The sequence below is a fragment of the Macaca thibetana genome, chromosome 8 (genome assembly GCF_024542745.1).
Source record: "Macaca thibetana thibetana isolate TM-01 chromosome 8, ASM2454274v1, whole genome shotgun sequence".
Taxonomy (NCBI): Eukaryota; Metazoa; Chordata; class Mammalia; order Primates; family Cercopithecidae; genus Macaca; species Macaca thibetana.
The window spans coordinates 32,474,354-32,501,645 of NC_065585.1; the positions used below are offsets into that span (position 1 = coordinate 32,474,354).

The 27,292-nt window shown below is 35.1% G+C and overlaps 1 protein-coding gene across 5 annotated transcripts in view; it reads left to right on the top strand.

Moving 5' to 3' along the window:
* Positions 1-27,292, top strand: part of CSMD3 (CUB and Sushi multiple domains 3) — a 1,234,985-nt gene that overhangs the window by 768,648 nt on the left and 439,045 nt on the right. For all 5 annotated transcript variants that reach the window (XM_050802135.1, XM_050802136.1, XM_050802137.1 and 2 more), the window contains 3 exons: positions 1,812-2,138; positions 4,921-5,115; positions 23,902-24,040. In XM_050802135.1, the coding sequence (XP_050658092.1) occupies positions 1,812-2,138; positions 4,921-5,115; positions 23,902-24,040 (661 nt within the window). The remainder of the gene's footprint in view (positions 1-1,811; positions 2,139-4,920; positions 5,116-23,901; positions 24,041-27,292) is intronic.

The following is a 27,292-nucleotide window of genomic DNA, read 5'->3' on the forward strand; positions in this document are numbered from 1 at the left end:
GATATTGGTGTAATGTCTGAATGTTAATAAAATATATGACCCTAAAAGATTGTAAGAAATGCAAACAATTATTTCAATATTCAAATTAAAAATAATGTATGCCAAAATATTATTAAAATAAAATAATGAGAAACTTTTATGCATATTATAAAGTAAGAGATCATAATCTTAAATGATTAGATTTATGAGCAGATAATTTTTTAAAAGATAATAAAAATGTCTAATAAAAGTAAGAAATCTTCAACTTCTCTAGTAGTCAATAAATGCAAGTTAAGACAATGAGTTATCACTTTTCTTTTCAATGGAGGAAAAGGAAAATAATCACAATATTTTATACTGGTACAGGTGTTATATTCTTTGATATTTCCATTATTTTTCAATAATGTTGAAATAACTTTTTAAATCAGAAATTTAGCAAAATGTTTTGAGACTAAAATTCATATCCTTTGTCATACTAAGTACTTTTTTTTGAAAATGTATACCAAAGAAATAATGAACAAAGAAACCTTTCTTCAAGAATATAGTCAGTGTTATTTATATTGCAAAAATTTTTAAATACAATTTTAAATGTCAAACACTAGAAGAAAAGTTAATGTCCATATGTCCATATAAATTAATGGGGTGAGAGTTTTAACTAATAACTATAAATTTTGCTTAAAAACTTGACTTGAAAATCTCACATATTAAGTATAAGGAAAACATAATTTAGTACAAAATGTAGGAAATTCAGTTTTTTAAAAAATATGTAATAATAGGCCAGGCTTGGTAGCTCATGCCTGTAATCCCAGCACTTTGGGAGGCCGAGGTGGGTGGATCACTTGAGGACAGGGGTTCGAGACCAGCCTGACCAACATGACGAAACCCCATGTCTAATAAAAATACAAAAATTAGCTGGGCGTGACGGGCGTGCCTGTAATCCCAGCTACTAGGGAAGCTGAGGTGGGAGAATGGCTTGAACCCGGAAGGTGGAGGTTGCAGTGATCCTAGATGGCCCCATTGCACTCCAGCCTGCGCGACAAAATGAGACTCTGCCTCTGAAAACAAACAAACAAAATGTAATGAAAACTTTGGAAGATAATATATCGACACTTAAACTTTGATTTTCTTTGAGTAGTATATCATTTTCTTTTCTGTTTCTTTATTTTTCCTCTGCTTTCTAAATGTTCTATGTGAACTTTCAAATCAAATGTTTTAAAAGTTAAAAAACTGGAGGAGAAAGACGACTTCATTTTAGTGTGATGCAAGAGCTCTCATTTAGTTGTTCTTCAGGTTTTAGCCACTAATAATGTCTGTTATAGAAGTTAATTTATCTCTTTATTTGTGTGGTAAACTATCAGAGCATCCACTGCCACCATAGAAATGAAACTCACACATTGATAACCACTACCTTGAGTATTTTCTGAGCCACCGGATTCTTGTTCTGTTAATATCTACTTAATAATATTTGTCTTCAATCATTTCAAGAACCTTATTCCTTTCTATGGGAACTTCCATATATTTCTTCATTTTTTAAACACTGAAATGAACACTTTGCACAGTCTAACATAAGCAAGATATGTGTCAAAAAATTGCTATTATTCCAATTATATTTTTGAGCATTAAAGGTAGAGCCTTAGGTTTATCCAAAGTACTAGTTGCCTTTTTCAATATGTAAAAAATGGTAACCTTTTTGTTCTGTTTTATAATTTACATAATTTAATATTATCTTATTATACTGCTAATTGATTATCATAATTGTAGAATATGAGAAAATAAGGTGAAATATTATTTTTGAATATTTATCATATTTTATAATCTTCCTATTTCACCAGTTCCCTGCCTCTCTAACTTTACTGCACCAATGGGAACAGTTCTTTCTCCTGATTACCCAGAAGGGTATGGAAATAATTTAAATTGCATCTGGACGATAATCTCTGATCCAGGGAGCCGGATACATCTTTCTTTCAATGATTTTGATCTGGAATCCCAGTTTGATTTCCTTGCTGTGAAAGATGGTGACTCTCCAGATTCCCCAATTCTTGGAACGTTTACTGGGGCTGAGGTGCCTTCCCATCTTACTAGTAATAGTCACATACTGCGATTAGAATTTCAGGCTGACCACTCTATGTCAGGACGTGGCTTTAACATCACTTACAACAGTAAGTTTCTGTTTCTGTTTTTTTCCCATATAATATATTTCTATAAATTTGAGTTGAAAAGTGATCATGCATGTTGGTTCTCTTGTTTCCTAGTTAAGAAAATTTGTAAAAGCTGTAAATCTCATTGTGCCAAAGTTGATCATTTCTTCCTTCATTTCCAATCACATTTTACTCCTTATTATTACTATTATTATGATTATTAATACATTTCTTTCTTTGTGAGAGGTCCAATATCAAGGAAATATGTTTCAAATATTGTTTTTATATAAGACAATATATTTATAATTGTTATATCAGCCAACATATTTATATCTTAGCATAAACTCAAACCTATTATAGATCAAGTACTTTGCTATTTGTATGCAACGTGAAAGAGAAATAGAGTTTCCCTTGAAGATATTCATGCACCAATAGATGTTAAACAACTAATAATGGCATAGAATTAAAATTCCAAAGAAGAAATCACGTGACTACAGTAGCATCATAGAAAAGGAAGTAATGACCTTTGAATCTTAGTTTTGTTTTAGGTTTTATAACTGAGCCACAATACTCACATTAGTAAAACCACAGTGGATTGCTATAAAGAATAAATTAGGTGATGCATGTGAATAATTTAGCACAAAGTACATATTACCTAGTAAAAGCTTAATAAACATTAGCCATTATTGTTTAGTTGGTTTTTGAACAATAATCTTGACATTTTGTGTTACTGTGTGAGATGTTGAATATTATTTATCTGCAAAAATGTTTATAATTCTAGAAAAAAAGATGAATCACATAAAAAAGAAAAAATTTTAGTAGATTAATAATACTTACATACTAATGCCTCTGTTTGCAAATATTATACCTGAAACCATAGAATACTAGTAATTTTTATTGCTTTTCCTTGAAGCTTTTACACTGTGTCAGACCAATTGGATGAGTTAATATTTAAGTGTCACATAATAATAGGATTTAGTTTCCAGCTCTTCCTGTTGCTTTATAGAAAGAATTTCACATCTCACTCCCATCCTCACCTATTCAACGTTAAGCTTTGGCAGGTAGTAACAAAGTATAGTTGTTGTATTTTCAAAGCGACACTAGTGGTGAATAGTGTAACTGTAAGTTGTAAACATGTAATTGCCTATTATCAAAGTTAAATTAGTGGTGAAGTGTGTCATAGAAACTTGTTGTATAAAAAGACTGCTTTATCTGAGAATCTTTTAAAAATATTTCATGTACATGTCTAAAGACAGATATGTATATGCATCTATCTATCTGTAATTTTTATTTTGTCTTAAATAAACAATATTATTACCTTTAATGTTGATAGTTTTTCAGGGTATTATGGAACTAGTTCTCCCTGTTCCTGGTTCTGTTCTATAGTAAATAATCAATAATGTGAATTTTATTTTATTTAACGCTTACTAATCAGATTCATTTTTTCTGAAAAAATGTCAATCAGGTACTCTATATTAGAGTCGCACTGCTTAATTAAAATTGAGTTTTTAAAATTACAAAATAAAATAATAATTGGAAATATGTATACATACAAAACATATTTTATGTATTCTAAAACTTACCTTAATATTATTTTGCACTGTTTCATTCAAAATAAGGAGAACAGATAGTAAAATTATACAATTTATAACCAGCATCAAAGTGATGATTAGTGAGAAAATATAAAATAACTGCCTGTACTAATGCAGTATAAATATAATAAATTATAAGCATCTCATAAAATATATTTTACACATTTAGACTTTGCTACTTTAAATATTATTCCATTTATATTATAATACATTAAAATTTTATAATATACAATTGGTCACTCAGATGAACACAGAGAAAAATTTGGATTGTTCATGTAATCTATAATCTATGAAAAATTCAAATAAACACATTTTTATTATACTCCTGCTCTTTGCTGTAATTTAGCCAAATATAAACTGTGAGAGAAACAAGGTAGAATAAGATAGTGGCCCTGAACTCAAGAACTCATGTTCTCCTGAGAGATGTGAGACAGATAACCCAAGATACAATAGGTTGTTGAGAAAAAATTAAAAACCAGTCCAGGGAATACATTTCAATCCTATCAAGTCCTATTTCTATGACCTTAGGCAAGCGACTTAACTTTTCCTGAGTCTAACATTACTCTTTTGAATAGATGGCAATACTTTCCTCATCTAAATATTAAATGAGATAATAACATATCACAGTGCCTAGAACATGATAATTGCAAAAGAATTAACTCTCTTCCCTTTTCACAGATGGCAGAAAATAAATGTCATGGAAAATTATTTTTAAAAATTGTAAAACTTTCATACTAGATTGAGACATTTCACTTTATTTCTCACTGTGAAACTCACTCTCTCTCTATTTCCAGTTGGAAATAGACACAAATAAAGAAAAATTTCTGAAGGGGTTTGGTCAATTGCTTTGCATTTTAATTAGTTGAAATTCTGACCAGCTTATACTGGAAATATTTGCATATTCTTAGCTAGTCTCATGGTCTCCAGAAATAAGCAGAAATAATTCTATTTTGAAATTTTATAATTTTAGAGTATAATTCGTATTTTAAAAAATCACATTTATTGTACATCACAGGCAAACAAGTATGGTCAGAGGAGAACCTCAAATTTAAAGCAAATAAATAAAAACTTGTGTAGAAATAAACACAACCTTTTAAAACATCTGTCTCTCTCTCTCTCTTTTTTTTTTTTTTTTTTAACCCAAAATATAGAAAGATCTCTCTCTGGCTAATGTTGTATGTGTGTATTTTTCTTTGCATATTATTCTAAAGCATTTGGACATAATGAATGCCCTGATCCTGGAATACCAATCAATGCACGGCGGTTTGGGGACAACTTTCAATTAGGAAGTTCAATTTCAGTAATTTGTGAAGAAGGATTTATTAAAACCCAGGGAACAGAAACAATTACATGTATTCTGATGGATGGAAAAGTAATGTGGAGTGGACCAATTCCAAAATGTGGAGGTAAGTGTAGTGTGGAGTGAGAAGTAGAACCTCATCATCATTATGCACAAGAAACCGCAACAGGAAACACATTATCCTACCAGGACTGTCATAATCATTACCTCAAAACATTTCTTTGTATTCTATATTAAACATATGTTGTTCAGGAAATTACACTTTTAATTTTTCATATTGAAATAAATTTTTAGAAATCTTTTAGAAGCTTTCTTTTAAAAAAGCTCTTATTAAAAGATACACATTAATAAATGGTAAATATTGGTCACATGTGTAAACCCTCTTTAGTATACTTCAAAGTTATAGTTTAATACACTTTATAGTTTCCATTCATTTTTTTCTTGGTATTTTAGCTATTCATGGTACACACTAATTTTCAAAAATGTGTTAATAATGATCAATTATCATAAAAATTATCATAAATACATTTATGCTAAAACAGTCATTTATTTAAAATATATGATTTTTGAAAGCATCTTTTGCTAATCTTTTTCAGTTTTTATTTTTCCAATTAAATGTATTTAACAAGGTTCAGGGCATATGTGTGTGTGTGTGTGTTTGTGTGTGATATATGTATGATCTTTGGAATTATTATTATTATCATTATTATTATTATTTTTAAACCGATTCTCACTCTGTTGCCCAGACTGGAGTGCAAAGGTGCAATCTCAGCTCACTGCAACCTCTGCCTCCTAGGTTCAAGCAATTCTCCTGCCTCAGTCTCCAGAATAGATGGGATTACAGGTGCTTGCCACCGTGCCTGGCTAATTTTTTGTATTTTTAGTAGAGACACGGTTTTACCATGTTGGCCAGGCTAGTCTCAAACTCTTGGTATCAAGTGATCTGCCTGCCTCAGCCTCCCAAAGTGCTGGGATTACAGGAATGAGCCACTGTGCCTGGCCTGTTTTTGTATATATACACTCATATAAAATCTCAAATTATGTTGGTAAGAAGGAAGGATGATCATAATTAAAAATAAAACACATCAATTATACAGTATATAAATTTAGAATCTACTGAAATGAGGCACCTTTATTTAGATTTGCCATAGGAGAGTTAACATTCTAAGTTTTAATTTCTCCTTCCACTATAGTATCTAATAATACATATCTATTTTATTAAAAAGATATAAATGTGCTGGGCATGGTGGCTCACACCTGTAATCCCAGCACTTTAAGAGGCCGAGGCGGGTGGATCAAGAGGTCAGGAGATCGAGACCATCCTGGCCAACATGGCAAAACCCCATCTCTACTAAAATACAAAAAAAAAAAAAAATTAGCTGGGCTTGGTGGCACGCGCCTGTAGCCACAGCTACTCAGGAGGCTGAGACAGGGGAATCACTTGAAACTGGGAGGCAGAGCTTGCAGTGAGCCGAGATTGTGCCACCGCACTCCAGCCTGGCGATAGAGCGAGACTCCCACTGAAAAAAAAAAAAAAAAAAAAAGAAAAGAAAAAAAGAAAAAGGAAAAAAAAGATTTTAAATGAACTTTTACTAAGAAATAGATGAACTATAACTGTATAACACTCTTTAGTAGATTGCCATATGGTAATTGATTATTTTAAAAGTAGTTTCTTTTTCTTATTTTCCAAGTTTTTCTTCTTACCTGTCTGCAAACTGACTAGCTGGTAAATTAAGAATATTTAATACGTAGTTTTCCAAAGTATAGCAGATGTAATTGAAGCATTACCTATATATTGCTGACTTTCATTGGATTGAACATTTTCATAATGTCTCATAATGAAGTAATCCCAGACCATGTAATTATGTTTTCCTAGTGGCCTCTTCAATTAACGCTTTTCTCCTTTTTACTTCTAATTGCTTTCTCATTTGTAATATCAGGGGGGCAGAACACGATGACTTTAGTGTTCCTTTTCAAACTTCAAATAGTACGAGTTCAGCAGGGGCTACTCTGTCAATAATTATGACTATGATGTTATTTTAAAAACATAGTGGATTTGCATAATAATGGACTAAGGTAAAAAGGGAAAATGGATTGTATGGATAGTAATACTTCGTTTTTCCATCATTCATTTTGCCGGAGCTCACCCATTCTTTTAACATAGTTTTTGATCCAGCCTTGGGGAACCAGTAAGAAAAATCTACATTAGCATTTTTGTTTGTTTGTTTTGAGACAGAGTTTTGCTCTTGTCGCCCAGGCTGGAGAGCAGTGGCACCATCTCTGCTCACTGCAACCTCTGCCGCCTGGGTTCAAGAGATTCTTGTGCCTCAGACTCCTGAGAAGCTGGGCCTATAGGTGCGCACCACCATGCCCGTCTAATTTTTTTGTATACTTAGTAGAAACTGGGTTTCTCCATGTTGGCCAGGCTGGTCTTGAACTACTGACCTCTAGTGATCCACCTGCCTCGGCCTCCCAAAGTGCTGGGATCACAAGCGTGAGCCACCGCTCCCTGCAGCCACACATTAGTATTTGAAGGAATAGTAGGAAATGGGAGAAAAGTGTGTTTCAGGCAAAAGGAATAGAGCCAGTTCAGTGTGACTGCAGTGGAGGACAGAGTGGGTTGGATCTGATGAAAGACTAGAGAAGTCCAGAGCATTAGACCCTTTGTAAATAATGCTAAGTAGCCCCAAAGTTACCCTGGGGCTGATCGGATGCCATTGCAGCTGGGAAATGACACTGTCTGAGCCTCACCCTCCCCTGCACTGAAATTTGTTTTAAATCTCAGTGGACACATACAGAGACCACTTCTAGGTAATTTTTGAATTTTGTTGGATCCTCGTTTGCCTAATTTGGGTATTGGTTTCAGAGTTGCTTGGTGCCTAGCTTCATGGTGGAGGTAAAAGTAATTAGTAATATCAATCAATAATTTAAGTGATTGATTACTTAGATAGAGCAATTTCAGGGAGATTTTTACTATCTGTGAAAAACAGCTGGAAACCATCATTCTTAGCAAACTATCACAAGAACAGAAAACCAAACACCGCATGTTCTCACTCATAGGTGGGAACTGAACAATGAGATCACTTGGACTCGGGAAGGGGAACATCACACACCGGGGCCTATCATGGGGAGGAGGGGAGGGGGGAGGGATTGCATTGGGAGTTATACCTGATGTAAATGACGAGTTGATGGGTGCTGACGAGTTGATGGGTGCAGCACACCAACATGGCACAAGTATACATATGTAACAAACCTGCACATTATACACATGTACCCTAGAACTTAAAGTATAATAATAATAATAAATAAAAAAGAAAAAAAGAAAAAAAAGAAAAATAAAAACAAATGGCATTTAACTTTTAAAAATAAATAAGATAAAATATTCAGAACTGTAACTTGACAAAGGCCAATGAGCCCTCCGCACATCCCAAAGAGAACCTTTATGAAGTTTCTGACGGACACGAATTGTTTTTCTCTATGTGTGAGTGAAATTACACACAATTGGCTCACCTGCCTGTTTGTGGACCCAGTAGCAAGGTGGAAACATCACTAAGGATGAGGTTGGAGCCAAGGAAGGCAGAACTGGAGTGGGCCAGAAGCAATCTTAGGGTGGCCTTTGCCAGGTTACTACTCTATGCCAAACCACCCTCTGAGCCAGTTTCCACCCAAAAAAGCAGACTGTTGTCAACTCTATAACTAACTCAGGTGGGTTTGATTTCTTAGCCTCTAATTAAGATTTGTATTGATTTCCTTTGGTTTTGCCTAAATTCTACTTAGGTACTAATAATGAAAGTCTGAGACTAGCTGACGAAATCTTATTTTTATTTTTCCTAAATTTAAAAAAAAAAAAAAACCTTCCCCATCGCCCCACCATTCCTGAAACTTCCAGAGCCACTCCCACTTACATAGAGAGCTATGGTTGGGAGCCTACTTCTCCTGTCTCCTTTTTTCTCTAGACAGTCTGTATTTTCAAAGATAAAAATTTGCGTATTATTTATTATAGTTCATCTTTGGGGCACTATCACAGCCTCCAACATTTACAAATGTTAGTAAATGTTAACATGCTTAACATTTTAGCTGAAACTTTTAAATCATCATAATATTAAACATTTCAAATAGAATAACTTTTTAAATGTACATGTTTGCATTTTCTGGTTAAAACAACTAAATTTCTTCTTCTATTTTATTCTCTTCAAAATCAAATTCATTGTTAAAAGTTATGTATGTATATGGATTGCTGTGTATTAAAATTGGAAGGTAGAACATTTTGTTTGAATCAGAACTTACAGAACAATGGAAGTCAGTATAAAATGTTTTTGTTCGAAAACTCAGAGCTTCAATCCACTTAAAGATTACCACCATCCCCAACTCCTTTGTATCATAAGTGTCTAAAAGTTTAGGCATATTGGCAAATTTGTGATCCACCAATGTCAATCAGTCCTCAAACTGATGAATCAATCAGTCCCTAAAACTTTGGGAAATCTTTGAGAATAGTTAAAGAAACTTTCATCTGCCATAGTCCTTGAATAAGGATTGTCAGACCAAAAGGGAGAAATATCATAATATGTTGCAGATTTATGATCCCACATTTCAGGTAACTTAAATATAATTATTTAACATAATTTGGTTATACATTTTATTCACTGACCTGAAGTTCAACACTGATGCATTAACTATAAGGATAGATTGGGACTTTCTGAAAATTTCAACTCATTTCTCTAGAACGAATTTTCGCCATAAAGAAGAAAGATTAGTTGCCTTTTAAGGCCTTATGAGCTTTCAGTTCTGCTAATGGAAAACAAAATACGTTACTGTAATCAGCATTGCAGTTATTTCACACTGAATTCCACAAACTGTCATCTTAACTTGGTTTAATGGCAGGCAATGACTCCTTCACCGACACTGAGACAGTAGCCTGAATATATCTGGCTCTCCCTAGGGCCAGTCTCTTCATGGCATCTTCTTCAAAGAAACATTCTAAAGCCCTGAAGAACTGTGTAGACGATTGTTGTAGACCTCCTTTAATGAGTTGACCCGGGATTTTCATAATGTATGACACAGAAAGCTTTCTAAAAATCCTCTTCCTCTCTCTTCACCAGTGTCCCACTCATAGCAGCTGCTTAAACTACTGTCCTCCCTTCACAACACAGCTTCCCTCACGATCATTTATTTTACTATTCTGCACAGTCCAGGCCCTTTTTGGATATCTTGTGAGCCTCCTCACTAAGTTCAGCCCTCTTCAAGTACAGTTTTCTTGCTTCCTTCTTGGAATTGCTTTTTTTCATACCCTAAATCTACCTTTAAATTTCTTGTAATATTATCAGAATTTCAGGGACCTCTGAGGACATCATAAAGCTCATCTGTATCATAACCTTGAAAGTTCTTTCTACCAGCCCAAGTGTAAGGGAGTTTGGAAATGGGACACAACATAATTGTATTTCTTTTTTTTTTTTTTTTTTTTTTTTTGAGATGGAGTTTCGCTCTTGTTGCCCAGGCTGGAGTACAATGGTGCAATCTTGGCTCAGCGGCGGAACCTCCGCTTCCCGGGTTCTAGCAATTTCCTGCCTCAGCCTCCCAAGTAGCTGGGATAACAGGCATGCACCAGCATGCCCAGCTAATTTTTTTGTATTTTTAGTAGAGACGGGATTTCACAATGTTGGTCAGGCTGGTCTTGAACTCCCGACCTTAGTTTATCCGCCCACTTCGACCTCCCGAAGTGCTGGGATTACAGGTGTGAGCCACCACACTCGGCCAAATTTCAATTTTATTTCTCCACTTAAGCATGTGTATGTGTGTCTCCTGAAATATGAGTAAGACAGTCCATTTTATTTTCTTTTTTTGAGATGGAGTCTCAGACTCTGTCACCCAGACTCGCATGCAGTGGCGCAATTTTGACTCACTGCTACCTCCACCTCCCAGGTTCAAGCAATTCTACTGCCTCAGCTTCCTGAGTAGTTGGGACTACAGGTGTGCGCCACCATGCCCAGCTAATTTTTATGTTTTTAGTAGAGATGGGGTTTCATCATGTTGGCCAGGATTGGTCTTGAACTCCTAACCTCAGATGATCTATCTGTCTCAGCCTCCCAAAGTGCTAGGATTACAGGTGTGAGCCACTGTGCCTAGCTAAGATAGTACTTTCACTTAATTCTTTCTTTCAAGGGAACATCACACAACGGAATTCCCTTTACTGTACTAGGCAATGCAAACTGGAACCATCCTTGACCCACAAAATTCCCAAATCCTGTAATCATCCAGTAAAATCCCACAGAATTCCTTGTCACTGGAATTTTCCTTGTGACCAGTACTGCTATACAGAAGGCAAATTTTAAGAGTAATATTTGACTCAGCAGAGGGATTTTCCTGTTGGGATTTGGGAAACTCACTCATCTCTGCCCACCTAAATCTGACCATCTAAGGGCCAACTCCAAGGGCTTGAGACTGTCTGCCTGCCTCACTGTCTGTCAAAAGGTATCTGCTTTGTTGTTTCTACCTCAAATGATCTAAGCATCATTACTTGGCTTTCTTTCTTAAATATAGCCATAATTAATTTATTTTTTTCTCAGTTCTGATTTGCTTTACCAGATTCTTGAAATCAGTTTATAAAGAAGAGTGTCTGTGATTATTTGGTAAATTAGCTATAGGTAATTCTGCCATGATCTTGTTGCAGGTACTTTTGATTTTCCAATTTTTTAATACTTTTTCCTAGTAGGAATCTTGCTTTTAATTTGTTCTGTGAGTTTAACACACAGCCAGAAAATGTCTTTCCAAAACTTTTACTCAACTCAACTTCATCTAGATATTTATCTTCTCTAGGATGATGAAGCCAACTGCCACTAGACTAGATGGTAGTTTTGGTGAGTCTGAATCTACAGATAGCACCTAATGCCCAATGCCACAGATTAGGAATCATAATCTCAAATGCTTACAGGAGCAAGGAAGTAATAGAAATGAATTAGATGGGCTAAAGGAAGCAGGCTACTCTCCCAAGGGACACGTGTGTTTTCCCACTTTTTATACAGACATAATTATAGATAAATATTTCTGTGCTTAAAAACAATACAAATAATACAAAAATAGTATCATTGACAGCTGAGAGCAATGTTTCCACTAGCTTACACAATACCTTCATGGACATTAGAAAAGAACAGCAATCAATCCATTGTGCTAGGCCAGTGAAGCAGTTTAGAAACCATATATTGGACAGCAAACTCTATTCCTTCTAAGAAAGCACACCAATGTCTCCATAAATTGAATATCCTTTGGGGCCACTTAAGAATCATTTTGCAAAGTAGTTATTTCATGAGGAAGTTTCTTGAGTTACTCTTTTTTGTTGTGAAGCTGTGTAACACTGTTTAAGTCCGATCCTCTAGCAACTAGAGTCTAACTGGAACATCCTATCTTGAATTGTTCATTCTCCCCCAAATGATCATTTCAAATTCAAAGAGCTCTCTGCAATATCCTTTTGGCTTTGCATTGATATTCCCCTCATGTCTTATCCTATTTTTACCATGAGACAGTACAATTTTGCTAATAATTTAGCTCTTAATGTGGCTCAGTTATCTAGTATGATTTGATTTCAGGCAGACTAAAGAACTATACCAAAGTTATTTAAGAAGCATTGATAAATAAGAGATTTTTACTTTGATTTTTTTTTTTTTTTGAGTTAGGATGCAAGTGTTTTATACAATGAAGTAAACAGAAAGCTTCTCAAATATATTTCTAAGCCATCTTTTCCCCCTTCTCACCCACCGTTCAAGGTAGCTTGTAAAAATCATCACAATCATCATCATTATCATTTATTTTCCTTTCTGTCTTCCCCCATGCTTACACACACAGTCCTCCCATCCCTGTTTTTCTTCTCTCCCTTCCTATTTTCCTTTCCAGGGCCCATGTCTTTGCTTACATGAATTCAGTCCCTCTGTCACACACATTATCCTCAATTTACCAGAAAATCCACTCCACTATACTCTGCACCCAAGAAAGATTCATTAATTCCATTCTAATGGTTTTCAGTTGAGATTCTATCTTCTTGGAAGCTTGGCGAATAAATTCTCCACCTTGTTATAAGAAATTATATACTGGTTTTGAAAACAAGAAGAGAGACAGCAAGTTTTTGACACATATTCTCAGCTGCTCTCTGAGTTGCATTTCTACTTTATAATGCCCACTTCTGAATTTGCCAGTAACAAGCCAGCCAATGAATCCCAAAAGAACTTGAAAGAGATGCCAGGCCATGAGATGTAGTATAAAACAAGAAGGTTCTCTTTCTAAGTGTCAAGCAGTGATAACTAAGTCATCTTGAGTTTTCTGTTTTAAAAAACAAGACAGTTGGACATAAATTAATTCTCCTGTATTGCAGCCACAGAAGGAAACAGTTCCTGAATATAAAGATTTATTATTCATTGGTGAATCCTTTAAAACAAAATGCTACTGAACTATACTCATATAGAGTGAAAGTTGAAAAGGATTTTATTGCAGAACAAAAATGAAAGATGCATTAATGTATTCATTATTTTGTTATAGAATCTGAAATTAATACCATTTTTGTTTTAAAATCAAATTTTCCTCAATAATTTAAAGTTATATAATTATTTAATTGTTTATGGAAAAGTAAGTTACACAAGTCTAAAAATTATGTTATTAACTTTTATTTTATTAAATATACTGCTCAGGCTCATTTTAGTCTCCCTTCCTGGTTTCTCCTCCTCTCTGTGATCTGTTTAAGTGCATGTCCCAGAGCTACATTTTGGATATTTTCTGCTCTCTATTTCATTCATTTCACTGGTGATTTTTCAATCAGTATCTAACTGTAAACAATATCTATATGGTGCTGTCTCTCAAATTTACATCTCTAGCCTGGTTCTCTGCCCTGAAATGTAGACTTATATCTTCAACTTCCTACTCCACATCTGCACTTAGGTGTTTAATAGGCATCTAAAACTTACCCTGTCCAAAACTGATCTGTCTCCCCACATCACTCTAAACCTGCTACTGTCACTCACTTTCTCCATTATTAATAGCAACTCCATTATTTCAGTCATTCAGGTCAAAATTCTTCAGTCTTTGTCTAATCTTTCCTGACTCCTTTCTTTCTGTCATAACCATAGATAATGCATCAGAAAAACTGGCTAGCTCTTCCTTTGAAATCATTCAAAACGCAAGTATTTCTTACTACCTCCACTGCTGACATCTTGATCCTAGCAACCTTTGTCTCTGGCTTTAATTAATCCGTAGCCTCCTAACTGCTCTCACTGCTTCTGTCTCTTCTTTCATTCAGTTCTATTCTCAACACAGCTGCCAAAGTGATATACCATTCTTCTCTAAAGATACTTGATCCCTGTGGTTTTTTCCTTCCTCGTCTTTTCCTTCCAGATCTCATGCAGATACTGAAATTTGTAGTTCAAATTAGAAATGGCTTGTTGTTCAGTCCACCTGTGCCCAACCATTAGTTTCTTCATAATTATTTCTCCTCTGAGTCTCAGAAGGCTCTGATGCATGTATGCTTTCTGCTTCTCTCATCCTTTTTACCTGACTGACTCACATGCTCCCTACACTGTAGTCAGCAGTGCCCCCTTTGATCTAAAGCAATCTCCCTGACAAAAATGGAAATGAATATTGGCCTTCTGGATTACATGATCATGTTTTTGAATATGATTAGATGTAATACATTCATGGGGCTGCTTTATAGATAAAGGAGATTACATTTAGTGAAATACATTAGAAGAGTCTGATGAATGCTATTGTCTCAAAGTTGATGATTTTACTAAGATGCTGGGTTAAGACAGGCAAAGTTGCCTCTTTCTTGTGGACACTAGAAACAATTTTGAACATTGTTATATTTGCAGCCCTCCTGACAAGGAAAACAATAGGAATAAATGTGTGACTAACAAAGTGGAGAACTAAATTTTCGTGCTGCTTTTGCTTTGGCAACTTAGGTCTCCGGTTAAGAAGAAAAATTTATCTATATTCCTCTTCATGAAAATTTGAGGACGAGACACCCCTCCAGAGCTTAAGTGGGTTCTAGCTGATTCTTTTATCTCAATCATAACCTCTGCCATCCTACTTCCAATGTATTAAGCAGCAAAAGCTAGGGAGATCTATATATCTTTATCTAATCTATATATCTATCTCTATCATCCATCTATCTACAACTGTTCGAATCATAAGTTGTTTGTTTTTCATTCTTCTTAGAGGAAGGAAAGTGCTAGTCTCCTTATCTTCAAGCCAAATTGAGGGAAAAAGCTGCAAGAGAATCCCTTACAGAGAATGGAGATGTTTGTGTGAAAGAGAATTCTCAGGTGGATATTTGCTTATACAATGGACTTGCTGATCTACATTCTATGCCTGTTGAACAAGAGAAAAGAAGTTGGTGAAAAGCTGGCAGGTTGGAGAGAGGGACAGCTGTTTAGTTCCAACAGTTTGGTTAGTCAATGATGTAAGTTTCCTATGCATCAAATGAATACCAAAGACATTACTCAGACTTGGCCACAGGAAAAGACAATCCAACATAGTTATAGGGTATACTGCCAGGGATGGGAGCAGACAAGCAACTACAAAAGGTTGAGCTTCTCTTTTATCAGGGGATTGTGCAGTGACAAGCAATTCTCCTCACTCTTGGCCTTTGCAAACAATTCATTTGTTCTCATTGGAGAATCAACATTCTCCATACCTGACAAAATGGAGGCACCAGTGACCAGACAAAAGTTTTCAAGGAAAGCAGTAACTTCCAGGAAAGGGCTGTGATAGCATAATCTACCTCATTCCAGCCCTAACTCACCACAGGAAACAGGATCTAAAGGTAAAAGGAAGAGAACAAGATATGAAATAAATGATAATACCTTCTCCAAGTGCTAAAGTAAGTAGAGGAGTGAATCTGAAAGTGCTGGCATTCCTTTAGCATACTCCTCCCCATCCTCCAAGTCTCTCTGGCCACTACTCAGAGGCCCCTTGGGTGAGTGAATGGAGAGAAAGAGATAAGAGTTTTAAATTGAACTGGACCAAGTTTTTAAATATTAGAAGTGATAAGAAAACTAGAGTCTCTGCTTAACATGCTCTTTGAGGACAGAAAGAGATTTGGCAGTGTGTGTTTTAAGGCAGTAATTAGAAAAAAAAAAAAGTCTTCTGTTTTTGCTTCACCAGCTTTAGAATGTTCTATAAAATGCTTACTCAAGCAAGAACTCCCTTGCCCTCAGCACAGAACTCCCTGCATAGCTGTGGCTTATGCTCCTTCCTACTCCCTAATGGGATATCTAAGAGAATTCTTTGAATGATTAGGAAGGGACTGAAGACCCAGGAGAACTGTTTGGAGACAAGGCTGGACTTGCATGCCTGATGAACTTTCCCTTTGAGGATAGGAGGTTCTCTCTTGAATCTCAATTAGTCTCAGAGGAAAGGAAGCCATTCTCATTCACAGACATTACATTCTTTTTAGAGAGAGTTCTTTTGAGAAAGCAATTAGAGTAACAATTTGATACATAGATCAGAATTGATTTGTGGTTCTTATAAACAGATATGTATTCACACATTTATATATATATATAGAGAGAGAGAGAGAGAGAGCTCTCCTTTAGTTAAGTATTTAGATGTTACTAAATTCTAAATCTCCTGGAGGACTAGTATAGAATAATCTAATCTAATAGCCATTGGCAGGATTTTGCTTCTAAACTTTGTGGAGCTGGGTATGGGGAGGGATAGTACTTATGGAAATGGACTCTTTTGGCTCTTTAATTATCATGTTTCTGTCTTTCTCTTCTTATCCTAGATACATACCTGACTTGTTCCCTGTAATTTTTTTTGAACCACCTTGCGGTGTGCTGAGGTTTGAGAGAGCTGGTGATTACTTACCACACACCTATAACCATAAAGCATTTTTTTTTTAAAGGAACAAAATGGAACTGTCGTTGTCTGATTGTCCTTGAGTTGGCATCTAGATTTTATCAGGCACAACTCCACAGAAGGGCTGTTATCAGACGAAATGCTACAATGTTCACCTCTTTAATTCACCTATGGCAAAATCCCTGTGATCAAAACCTAGCTCAGCTCATGGTCCCCAACTTCCTTCTGAGCACCTAAGTACCACTTCTCAGATGAAAGAGCATCTCCTGCTGTGGAGTATCAGCACTCCTTAGCATTTTTATTCAAGAGAATTTTATCAGAATGCAGTCTGAAGCACTTCTGATTCTTTCATCCAGGTCTTAAAACACAGTGGGTTCTTTGAATGTATCCTTTTCTCTTAAAGTAACACAAAATTGAGCCAGCCCTCAAACTCCCATTAATTTATAACAGACGTTCTTCAGGCCTTAGAAAAAAAAAGCTAGATAAATGAATTATGTCGACTTTATATATCACATTGTTGTTTTTATTGCTACAAAAAGGAGAATTAAAGGCAACAACCTATATTTCACTAAAATATCCAAATAACTTCCTCATCCCGGAAAACTGAGAGATTAACCAAGGGAGTCTTGCAGCCACAGAACACCCACATCCCTTAAATTTCCTGTGTGGTCCACATACCTAATCAATAAAAGGACCTGAGGGATCAGGTGCGGGTTTTGTCAACCATGCAGATTTTTGGGTCCCGTCTTACAACTATTAGAAGTACAGCACAGGAATCTGCGTGTGTGTGTGTGTGTTTTTTTTTTTTAAGATGGAGTCTTGCTCTATTGCCCAGGCTGGAGTGCAGTGGCGTGATCTCGGCTCACTGCAAGCTCCGCCTCGCGGGTTCACGCCATTCTTCTTCCTCAACCTCCCAAGTAGCTGGGACTACAGTCGCCCGCCACCGTGCCCGGCTAAAGTTTTGTATTTTTTAGTAGAGACAGGATTTCACCATGTTAGCCAGGATGACCTCGTGATCCACCCGCCTCGGTCTCCCAAAGGAATCTGCATTTTAACAAGCTCAGTAGATGCCCACTAAAGTTTGAAAATCTTTGAAAGCAATAATTACTGCATATTATAACTAGAGGCCCCCACGAACTGCTCCTTCTTAGGCGTCCACTAACAATAAGTTGTAGTAACAAAGAACCACTTGACTTTTCCCTCACACAGATTAGTATTTTTTACTTCCTATCTCTGCCTATCTGTCCCCCTTCTGTTAAGCCTATTTTGCATGTATTCATTTTTTAATCTAAATTCTTCATCTTCAAACATCTCCTTCCGGGACTCTTTCCTAATGCCCCTGGCATAGTACCTGTCCCTGCCCTATATTTCAAAGCTACTTACCCAGCTCAAGCATGTACTTATCATGTTTAATGTTAACTCTATCAATCTTCCTTGTAGAAAATGTGTATCTCTTGAAGGCAGATATAATGTCATATAGATTTTTTTTTTTTCAGTTTCAGCAGCTAGCACAGTATCTTAGGCATAGTAGCAGAAACTAAATGTTTAATAAATTAAAAATGAATAATAAATAGTAGCGGAGAGGCACTTAAAATGGAGTGTTTAGAGCCTCAACATTATACTAAAAACTTTTGGACTGAATATTCTACTCCGCTGACTTTTCATGTATTTCTGTCTTCACTAAACAATGGTAAAGAGAGTATAAAATGCTTAAATAAAATTTCCTTTTGGAAAAGTCATAAATCTATTGTGGAAGTAATTCTTAACTAGGAATTTAACAATTTGAATTTGAGTCTCAGCTCTGTCACTACCTAGTCCATGTTTCTCATCAAGTCATGATCATAAGTCAAAACTCCGTCATAAGTTGAGGATCATGTGTGTGTCAAAGAAAAATTTCTCCGTCAGAGTTAAACAGGCAAGCAAGACTATTTGAGACTATTGCAAAGGAGATAAAAGATTGAACTCAACTCCTTCCAAAGAGAGAGAGGGTTTTTAAGCATTGGGGTGAGCTAGTAGGAGCATGTTAGGGGGTAGGTTGGCCAATGTGATTAGATCATTTATGTTTGATAATTGGAGCTTATTAAAGTTAGGTTCCCACTCTCCCACAGAGACCGGAAGATAAGGGTGCTCCAAAGGATGTTTCCCAGGTCATTGAAAAAGACATTCTTGGGTCATAAAACTAGCAAGAGGCTGGGAGAAAATTTACATTTCAAAGGTGCAGAGAGAAAAAAATATATAAGTTTTCTAAAGTAAATGCTCTAGGAAAAGGAGATGGGAAGGAGGGTCTTGAGTCAAGAAGAAGCCTGTCTAAATTTAGTTAAACTAAAGTTTATCTCAGTCAAGTGAGATATACACTATTCTATTTTCCCACTAAAACCTAGGAATTTATTATTTTTACTTGTTAAAGTTATCCCAGTTCACACACTTCGATGAGAGGAAGACCCAAACAAATAATTCATCTCAGCCCTTTTCTCAGTGTAGTGATATACTAGCTATTGGACAGTACCTACTTAATTTTATTAAATTAAAACTTTTTTCAAAGGGTTGCATATTCAATCATCTCTCATCTTTTCCTCTAAATTCACCTTTACCTTCAACCTATGTGGAAACTTGAACATCAATTAATTTTGAAAATCACTCCTAAGATAGCTAAGAGCTCCAGATTTTATTTTCTCTTGTTTCTTGTGATATTTCTTAGACCCTTCCATTTTAGCACTGAATCTCATTAACTTTCTGCATGAAGCTCCTCCCTGTTCCGTGTTTCCCATTTTGGTGAATGGAATCACCGTCCACCCTATTGCACATGCCAAGGGGTCAAGGACCGGTTGAGACTCCTTCCTCAGAGTTACTCTTTGCACGTCAATAAATGCTTTTGATTCTCCTTCGTAAATACCTTGCACATTCTGCCTATCTCTGCTATAGCCTTATTTCAGAATCTGATAATGCCTTTCCTAGATAGTTGTAATAATCTCCTAACTGATCTCACTAAATCCAGGTGTAGTGCTGCAATCTATTTTACATGAAAGTTTTGTTTAAATGAAAATCGTATCCTTTGTCTATATATGTATATATGTATGTGTCCTTTGTCAATAATTTTTCAATTGCCATGGTTCACTTTCCATACTGGAGCAAACCAGCTCCTTTTCTAATCTTCTCTCATCACTTCTTTATTCCCTAGAAAAGGTATTTGCATTACTTTGTGCTAACTCAATCCTCTACACATTTGCATGTGATGTTGCTTTCATTTACAATATCCTCCCTCAGTTTTTCTGTTGGTGAATTCTGACTCATTCTTGAGTTCATCCTGTTTACTCTTCAAATTAAACACAATCTCTTCTATGAAGCATGTATTCATCTCCTTTTCTAGGCCCCTTGTGGACATACCTTTGTTACAGAACTTGACATTTTTACCTTTTGTTAATGTTTCTGTCTTTTGCACCATGGGCACTGTGAGGAGAGGAAAAAGACTATCTTAATGTCAGTTGGAAAGAATTTTTCTAGAGTCGAACTGGCTTTGTTCAAATCCTTGACAGCTCAGATGCAAATTATTTAAATTCCTTACACATCAGTTTTCTTATCTGGCTAGATTATCTTGAGCATTATATAAAATAATCTAAGAGTGCCTGACACATAGAAAGCATTCCATAAATGTTCATTTGTAGAAGTAGTACAAATGCCACACAAGCACACACCTGCCACACAATGGTATGTGGAAAAACTGAAATATTAATGAATAAAAGATGAATGAATGAATGAATGAATGGGACTTTGAAAATGCTTCTTTATGGCCTTGGTCCTCTTTTTGCTTTCTGTATATTCCAATTTTTTCTTGTTCAGCCAGGAGTAGTTATTGTTTTTTAGAGAAATCCTTTTTAAAGTATAGTATCTTCATACCTGGAGATACACAAGCTCATTTTTGGTTAAAAAAATGTATAAGATTTTCTTAAATTTCGGTAGGTACATAATTAACTACATAGGCAATATATGAATATGGCAGCATTGTTAAATTTGAGTAACTAACTTTTTGGGTTTTTTTTAGTTGTATTTTACACATATTGCAGTTAGATTTCTTTACAGGTAAAATATGTGTAATTAATAATATTTTTAGGCCGGGCATGGTGGCTCATGCCTGTAATCCCACCACTCTGGGAGGCCAAGGCGGGTGTATCACCTGAGGTCAGAAGTTCAGGACCAGCCTGGCCATGACGAAACCCTGTCTCTACTAAAAATACAAAAAAAATTAGCCGGGTGTGGTGGTGCATGCCTGTAATCCCAGCTACTCCGGAAGCTGAGGCAGGGGAATCACTTGAACCCAGGAGGCGGAGGTTGCAATGAGATGAGATCATGCAATTGCACTCCAGCCTGGGCAACAAGAGCGAAACTCCATCTCAAATAAATAAATAAATAAATAAATAAATAAATAAATAAATAAAAAACAATAATAATAGTATTTTTAGGCTTTTGTTCCAAAACTCTGGGCAGCTTTTTTTTTTCTTCAGCTGTTTTTTTGTTTTGTTTTGTTTTTCTACATTTAGTCTCTCCTTTCTCTTGCATTTTATCTACTCCATACTCTTCCACTGTTGCTACACCATGACATCTCCTTACTGACATTTTCCTCTCATGTGCCTGAGGGTCACTTTAATCATGAGACTTTTGCTGACCGACCCACATAAGCATGTCTCTCCCCTCTTGGGCGTAGACCTTCTGGAGAGTCGGTTCCTATACTTTTGGAAGAATAATTTAGGGAAATTCCAACCCTTTAAGTGAGAAAATAGCACCTTCAGAAAATATCAGAAGTAGAAGAAGAACCACAAGCAGGGTCACTATTCTGGAGAGTCATTTTGAGAAACAAACAGCAATCAATCACATCTTTAGGCTACTTCTTCACTTTAAAGCCCCCTCTTAACTCTGCTTCCCTCACATTTTGCACTGAGTGACTAGTCAGAATGCTTCTCAGTACTTTACTTTTTAATCCTTTATGGCCCATTACTCAATTGTTAATTTTATGACTACCTTGCCTAATGATGATTAGGTTGAATGAATGAATGCTTTTCTGGAACAATATGAGTTGCTGACATAATGAAGATTTGTGTCAGAAATACTCCATACTTTGAGGACTCTCTCTCACTAAAATATTTAGCTCTGTCTTGTAAAGTATGGTAATTTACGTGACTATTATGCACATAATTTCATTTTTGAAATGCATAACCCTACAGGAAACCTAATTATGAGTCATCATAACTAGGAAGAGTAAATAATCCTCATGAAAATGGCCTCCTTTAAAAGCTTTTTAGGAAACGAAATTAAATTCTACTAAGGAAGAAAACTTAGTTTTTATGAAGGTTCTCTGTCATACAAATAACATCTTTTGGCAATTTCACATAGAAAATGTTTTACTAAAAATGGAAATTTTACAGTAATGTTTAATTCCTAGGCCAATTTATAAATATTTACTATTTCATTTGGGTTCCATCAAGTTATTTAAAGAATAAAAAGGAGTAAAGTAGTGTCTAGAGCAATTGTTTTCAGAAATTCTGTAAGACAAAGCAGAAAGAAATAAGCTAGAAAAAATATAAACACATGGGTAAGAGTTTAAATGGGAAGATTTAAAGAAAATAATGTGATAAGATACTGGGAATAGTGATGTATTAAAAAGTTGATCTAGTATACATTTAGCCTTTTTTTTCTTTCCTGATAATTTTCAACATCTCAAATACTCTTTCCTCCATGTTCTCTTCGGTGTATACTTCCAGAAAGTAGAGCAGGCTAATGTAGCTGGGCTGCAGAGTGAAGGGGAGTTCCGTGACAAGGCTAGAGAATAAGTAACAGCTAGATCCTACAGAGCCTTATCAGGAAACACAGAAAGTTGTCGCTAAAGGGTATGGTAAGCTTTGTGAATTAAAGAAAAGAAAAAAAAAATCACTGTATCAGTAGCATGGAGAATAGTGTAAATGCAGAGACCAGTTCAGAGGATATTTCCATACTGAGGGATGAGATAATGGTACTTTAAACTAAGACAAAAGTCATAGAGCTAGAGAAACAAGAGCGAGCTCCCAGATGGGTTGGATATGGGAGTAACGGATGGGTTGGATATGGGAGTAAATGGTAAAAATAATATAAGTATGAAAACTGAATACTTCTATCTTTCTAGTTTATGCAACTGGACAGATGGTGGTTTCATTTACCAATACGGGAAGTAATGGAAGAGGGTTAATACTAAGGCTTTGTTTTGCAGAAGTTGAGTTGAAAGTGATTTTAAAACTTTTCAACATAGTGAACTTTGGCAATTTGCTCTCTCTAAAACTTGGTTTACACATCTTCAAAATGAGCATTTACACTAAATGATCTAATCAGTGCTTACTGGAACTGCAATGCTATCATTGTGGTTTCAATTATGTGTGAGTTTAGGGAAATCGGAGGATACAATATTTGAAATGATAAATAATATTTAAATTTGATATTAAAAAGAAAAGAGATCAAAATACAAAACAAAGAAAGGGGATAGATGTCTAGGAAATGGTGTGATGAAACTGTAATTTGGAGGACATTATTCTGACAGCTGTACTAAAGTAAGAAAGAAAATAGCAGATGAGAAATAAGGTAAAAAGCTGAATCAATGAAGGCTTGAATTATAGTAGTGACTCTGGAAAATGGAAGTTCAAACTGTTAGTGTATAAGATGAATTAGTAGAATTTGATAACATAAGTAAGAAAATAAAAGAGAAAGAGATCAAAACTAACAACTTGGGTTTTCTTTCAAGCTTTGAATACAAAGATGATGATAGAGAGACAAGAACATATGTAAGGGGTATTATTCATAGACTTAAGGACTTAAGGATGAGCTATGCTAAATATAGCTATTTCATATTTTGAAAAGTAGATTACCTTTTTAGAAAAATCATCATTTTTGATGATGTACCATTACTTTCAAAAATAGTATTAACTATTTAATAAAGATATGCAGAGATTTGTTTTAAAAAATTTTTAGTGTTAAGAATAATATCTGTGATTTATGCTGAATGTTTTATTCTTACTTGTTCTCTGATTTAATTTTTCAGCCCCATGTGGTGGCCATTTTTCAGCTCCCAGTGGAGTGATTCTCTCACCAGGATGGCCAGGATACTACAAAGACTCTTTGAATTGTGAGTGGGTGATTGAAGCTGAACCTGGACACTCCATCAAAATTACATTTGAAAGGTCTCACAAATATTTTTTCTACTTTTAAAGAAAATATTATCGAAAAGACTAGTTGACATTCTCTTTTGCATTTGCCGAATCAATGTTTAATTTTATTGTAATAGTCAAATTGCTGTGCTTTGAATGCTTTCATCTGTTTGCCCCCTTTAACCTTTCAGCCTGTTTCCAAGTTAATTTTCTATTTGTTTAATGCTGTATCAGTACTATTGAAATATGCAAGATCGACCTTTTTGCTTTATGTACATGTATACTACTAAGATACGAACATGTGACCTTTAACTTAATGAGCTTAGTTGTCCTATATTTTGAAGGGCCTGTGAATTCTGCTCTGCTAGGTTTCAAGAGGCAAAGGTGCCGTAAACACATTCAAATCAACACTGTAGTGCAGTCTAAGACACCTAGGCACGCTATCCATATGCTTTCACCTCTAAGTCCTTCTGAAAAGGACTGTCATGTAGTATGTAGTAATGGTTCAACAGCTGACCTTTTATTTCCCCTAGAAAAATTAGTATTACTGATCAAATAAACTATATTGTAAAAGGCTACAATATTGAATATTTTAAACGTTAAAAGAATGAAACTTCTCATATGCTATTGAATCACAATTTACAAATCAAAATAGCTTTATCTATATAATCTCTCAATTATATCACTGACTTCTCTCATCTCCCAACCCCTTTCTTAAAAAACAAACAGATGAACAAAAAACTTCTTTAAGCATTAGAGCCACATGAAAAACATATAAGTACAGCAGAATATATTTATTATTGACTGAAGATTGAATTTTACAAACCTAATATGATTCTTTCCTAACTCAAAAGGTCCTTCACTGAATGTGTCCATCCATGCTAGTGTTAACATCTGCATGGGAGAGAACAGATTCCACTTTGAACAGATGTAAAGTATTAAACATTTCACATGGGTTCATTCTACTGTTAAAAACCTTAGACAAGTTAAATTTAATCATGTTTATTTGAGCAAAGAACAATTCATGAATCAGGTAGCACCTTGAATCAGTATATACGAAGAGGTTCACATAGCAAGTGGGCAGAAAGTATTTATAGACCAAAAAAAAAAAAAAAAAGTGACATACAGAAACAGCTTGATTAGTTACAGCTTGGCATTTGCCTTGTATAGATATGATCTAATCAGTTGGTGGCCTGTTATTGACTGAAACTTGGCTTCTGTAATTGGATGACACTCAGCTATTTATTACAAGATTATACTCTTAGTTAGCTTGCCCTTTCTTACGCAGGAATTCAAAGTATACAAGAGGTTTTAAGCTAAACTTAATTTAACACTATCTTATTATAATCTACATGGTTTACTAGGGCTATATTAGTTTTCTGTATTAGTTAGGGCTGCCATAACCAAGTGTCACAGACTGCGTGAGATAAACAACAGAAACTAATTTTCTCACAGCTCTGGAGGCTAGAAGTTCAAGATCAAGGTGTACACAAGACAGTTTATTCTGGATTCTCTTTTTGCCTTGTAGATGGCTGTCTTCTCCATTTATCTTCATGAGATTTTCTCTGTGTGTGTGTTTATGTCCTGGACACCAGTTACATTGGATTGGGGTCCATTTATATGATCTCACTTTACCTTAATTACCCTTTTAAAGTCTCTTTCTCCAAATACTATCACATTCTGAGGTACTACTAGTGGTTAAGATTTCAACATAGAAATTTGGGGGAACACAATTCAGCCCACAAAAATGATTTACACATTTTTAAAGTTTTCATTTACATTCATTTGGCATTTTTTTGTTGTTGTTGCTATTTTGTTGAAACCATATCCCCTATTTATTGGTTTACATGACATGCTGCCATAGCAATTTTAGAAAGCTTGAAAAGCATCTTATTTATTCATTATTAAATATTTTTCCAGTATAGTTGTTCCATTAATGTTGAACTAAAATTAACCAACCTTACTTAAGCACACAGAAATATATTTGGTTTGGAATATACGATAAAGCATGATATGTATTGATTTGGAACAATAGGACAAGTATTTCATCCATATTTTTCAGTTTTTAAATTTACTATTTTACATTTGAAAAACAAGCATATTTGTTAATCTATCAGAAATAATCTCATATATATTGATATAATATGTCAAGTACATAATTTTTGTATTTCTTCTTTTGGACTAAACAGTATTTTGTATCAGGAGGTGCAAAGGTAGTTGAAAATACATTATTTTCATATTTTATTTGTATCCATTCTTAGTATCTATCACCCAGATGACTTTCACCAGTCATTATCCTTCAATATTCAAGTAAAAAGAGTTGACCCCCATCCCACATACAAGGGAAATCTACTCTCTCCTACAATTTTCAAAGAATGTCTGGGGATGCTTTTGTTCAATTCTGAATTTAAATCCTGTCTCCAGAAGCACCCTCCATAATAGAGACTGAAGCTGCTGCACTCTCTCAACATTACTCTTTTCATTTGTATCACTTTCTTTCGTTCTCATGAAAACCATAATGCAGGTGACAATGAAAGAGGACTATGGCACAATCCAGAGTCATTTAAGATTGAATAAGCCTACACTGTTCTAAATTTTCTTGATAACCCCCATCACAGGAATAATTGCTTGTATCTCTCCAATACCATCTCTTATCCCAAACCATTCTTCATCTTTAATCTCTTCTGCATCTTGAATCTTCAGTCCTTATTTCCCCCTTCCCTCTGCCTCTTCTGGTATATAGCAGGGTAAGTCTCAAAATATTTGTTACTTTATTATGCAGAGTGATTTAACTATTTGTTTTTCTGGGTGATGTTGGAGAGTAGGAATGGATCTTGCCTTTCTTTTGAAACATGCTATTTTTTTTTTTTAATCAAACAGCAGTGTTTTCTTATGAAGACATCACCCCTTCCCCACCTTCTAGTTAATTGAAACTGGAATGTTATTTTAAAATAACATTTTCTTTTATTCTCTTATTCATTTTTAAAATACTGTATAAGCCAAAAATAATATAACTAGAAAACTAGTTTAAGCTTTATGAACACAAAGTGCATTATTATGTTGAAAAGCATCTGCTGATTTGCTAATGAGAGTCATTAATCATCATTAAATAAATAAACTCCTACTATCTTTCAGCTCAAAGTAGGCTAGAGTGGCCCACTTGACAAACAGTTTGATTGCCAAACAATGCCTGCAATTCAGAGAGCATCCATACTTTGACTTTTGATTTTGGACTTTTGTTTGAAGGCACTATTTTCTCTGTCCAAAATTCTTAGCATGTGTCTT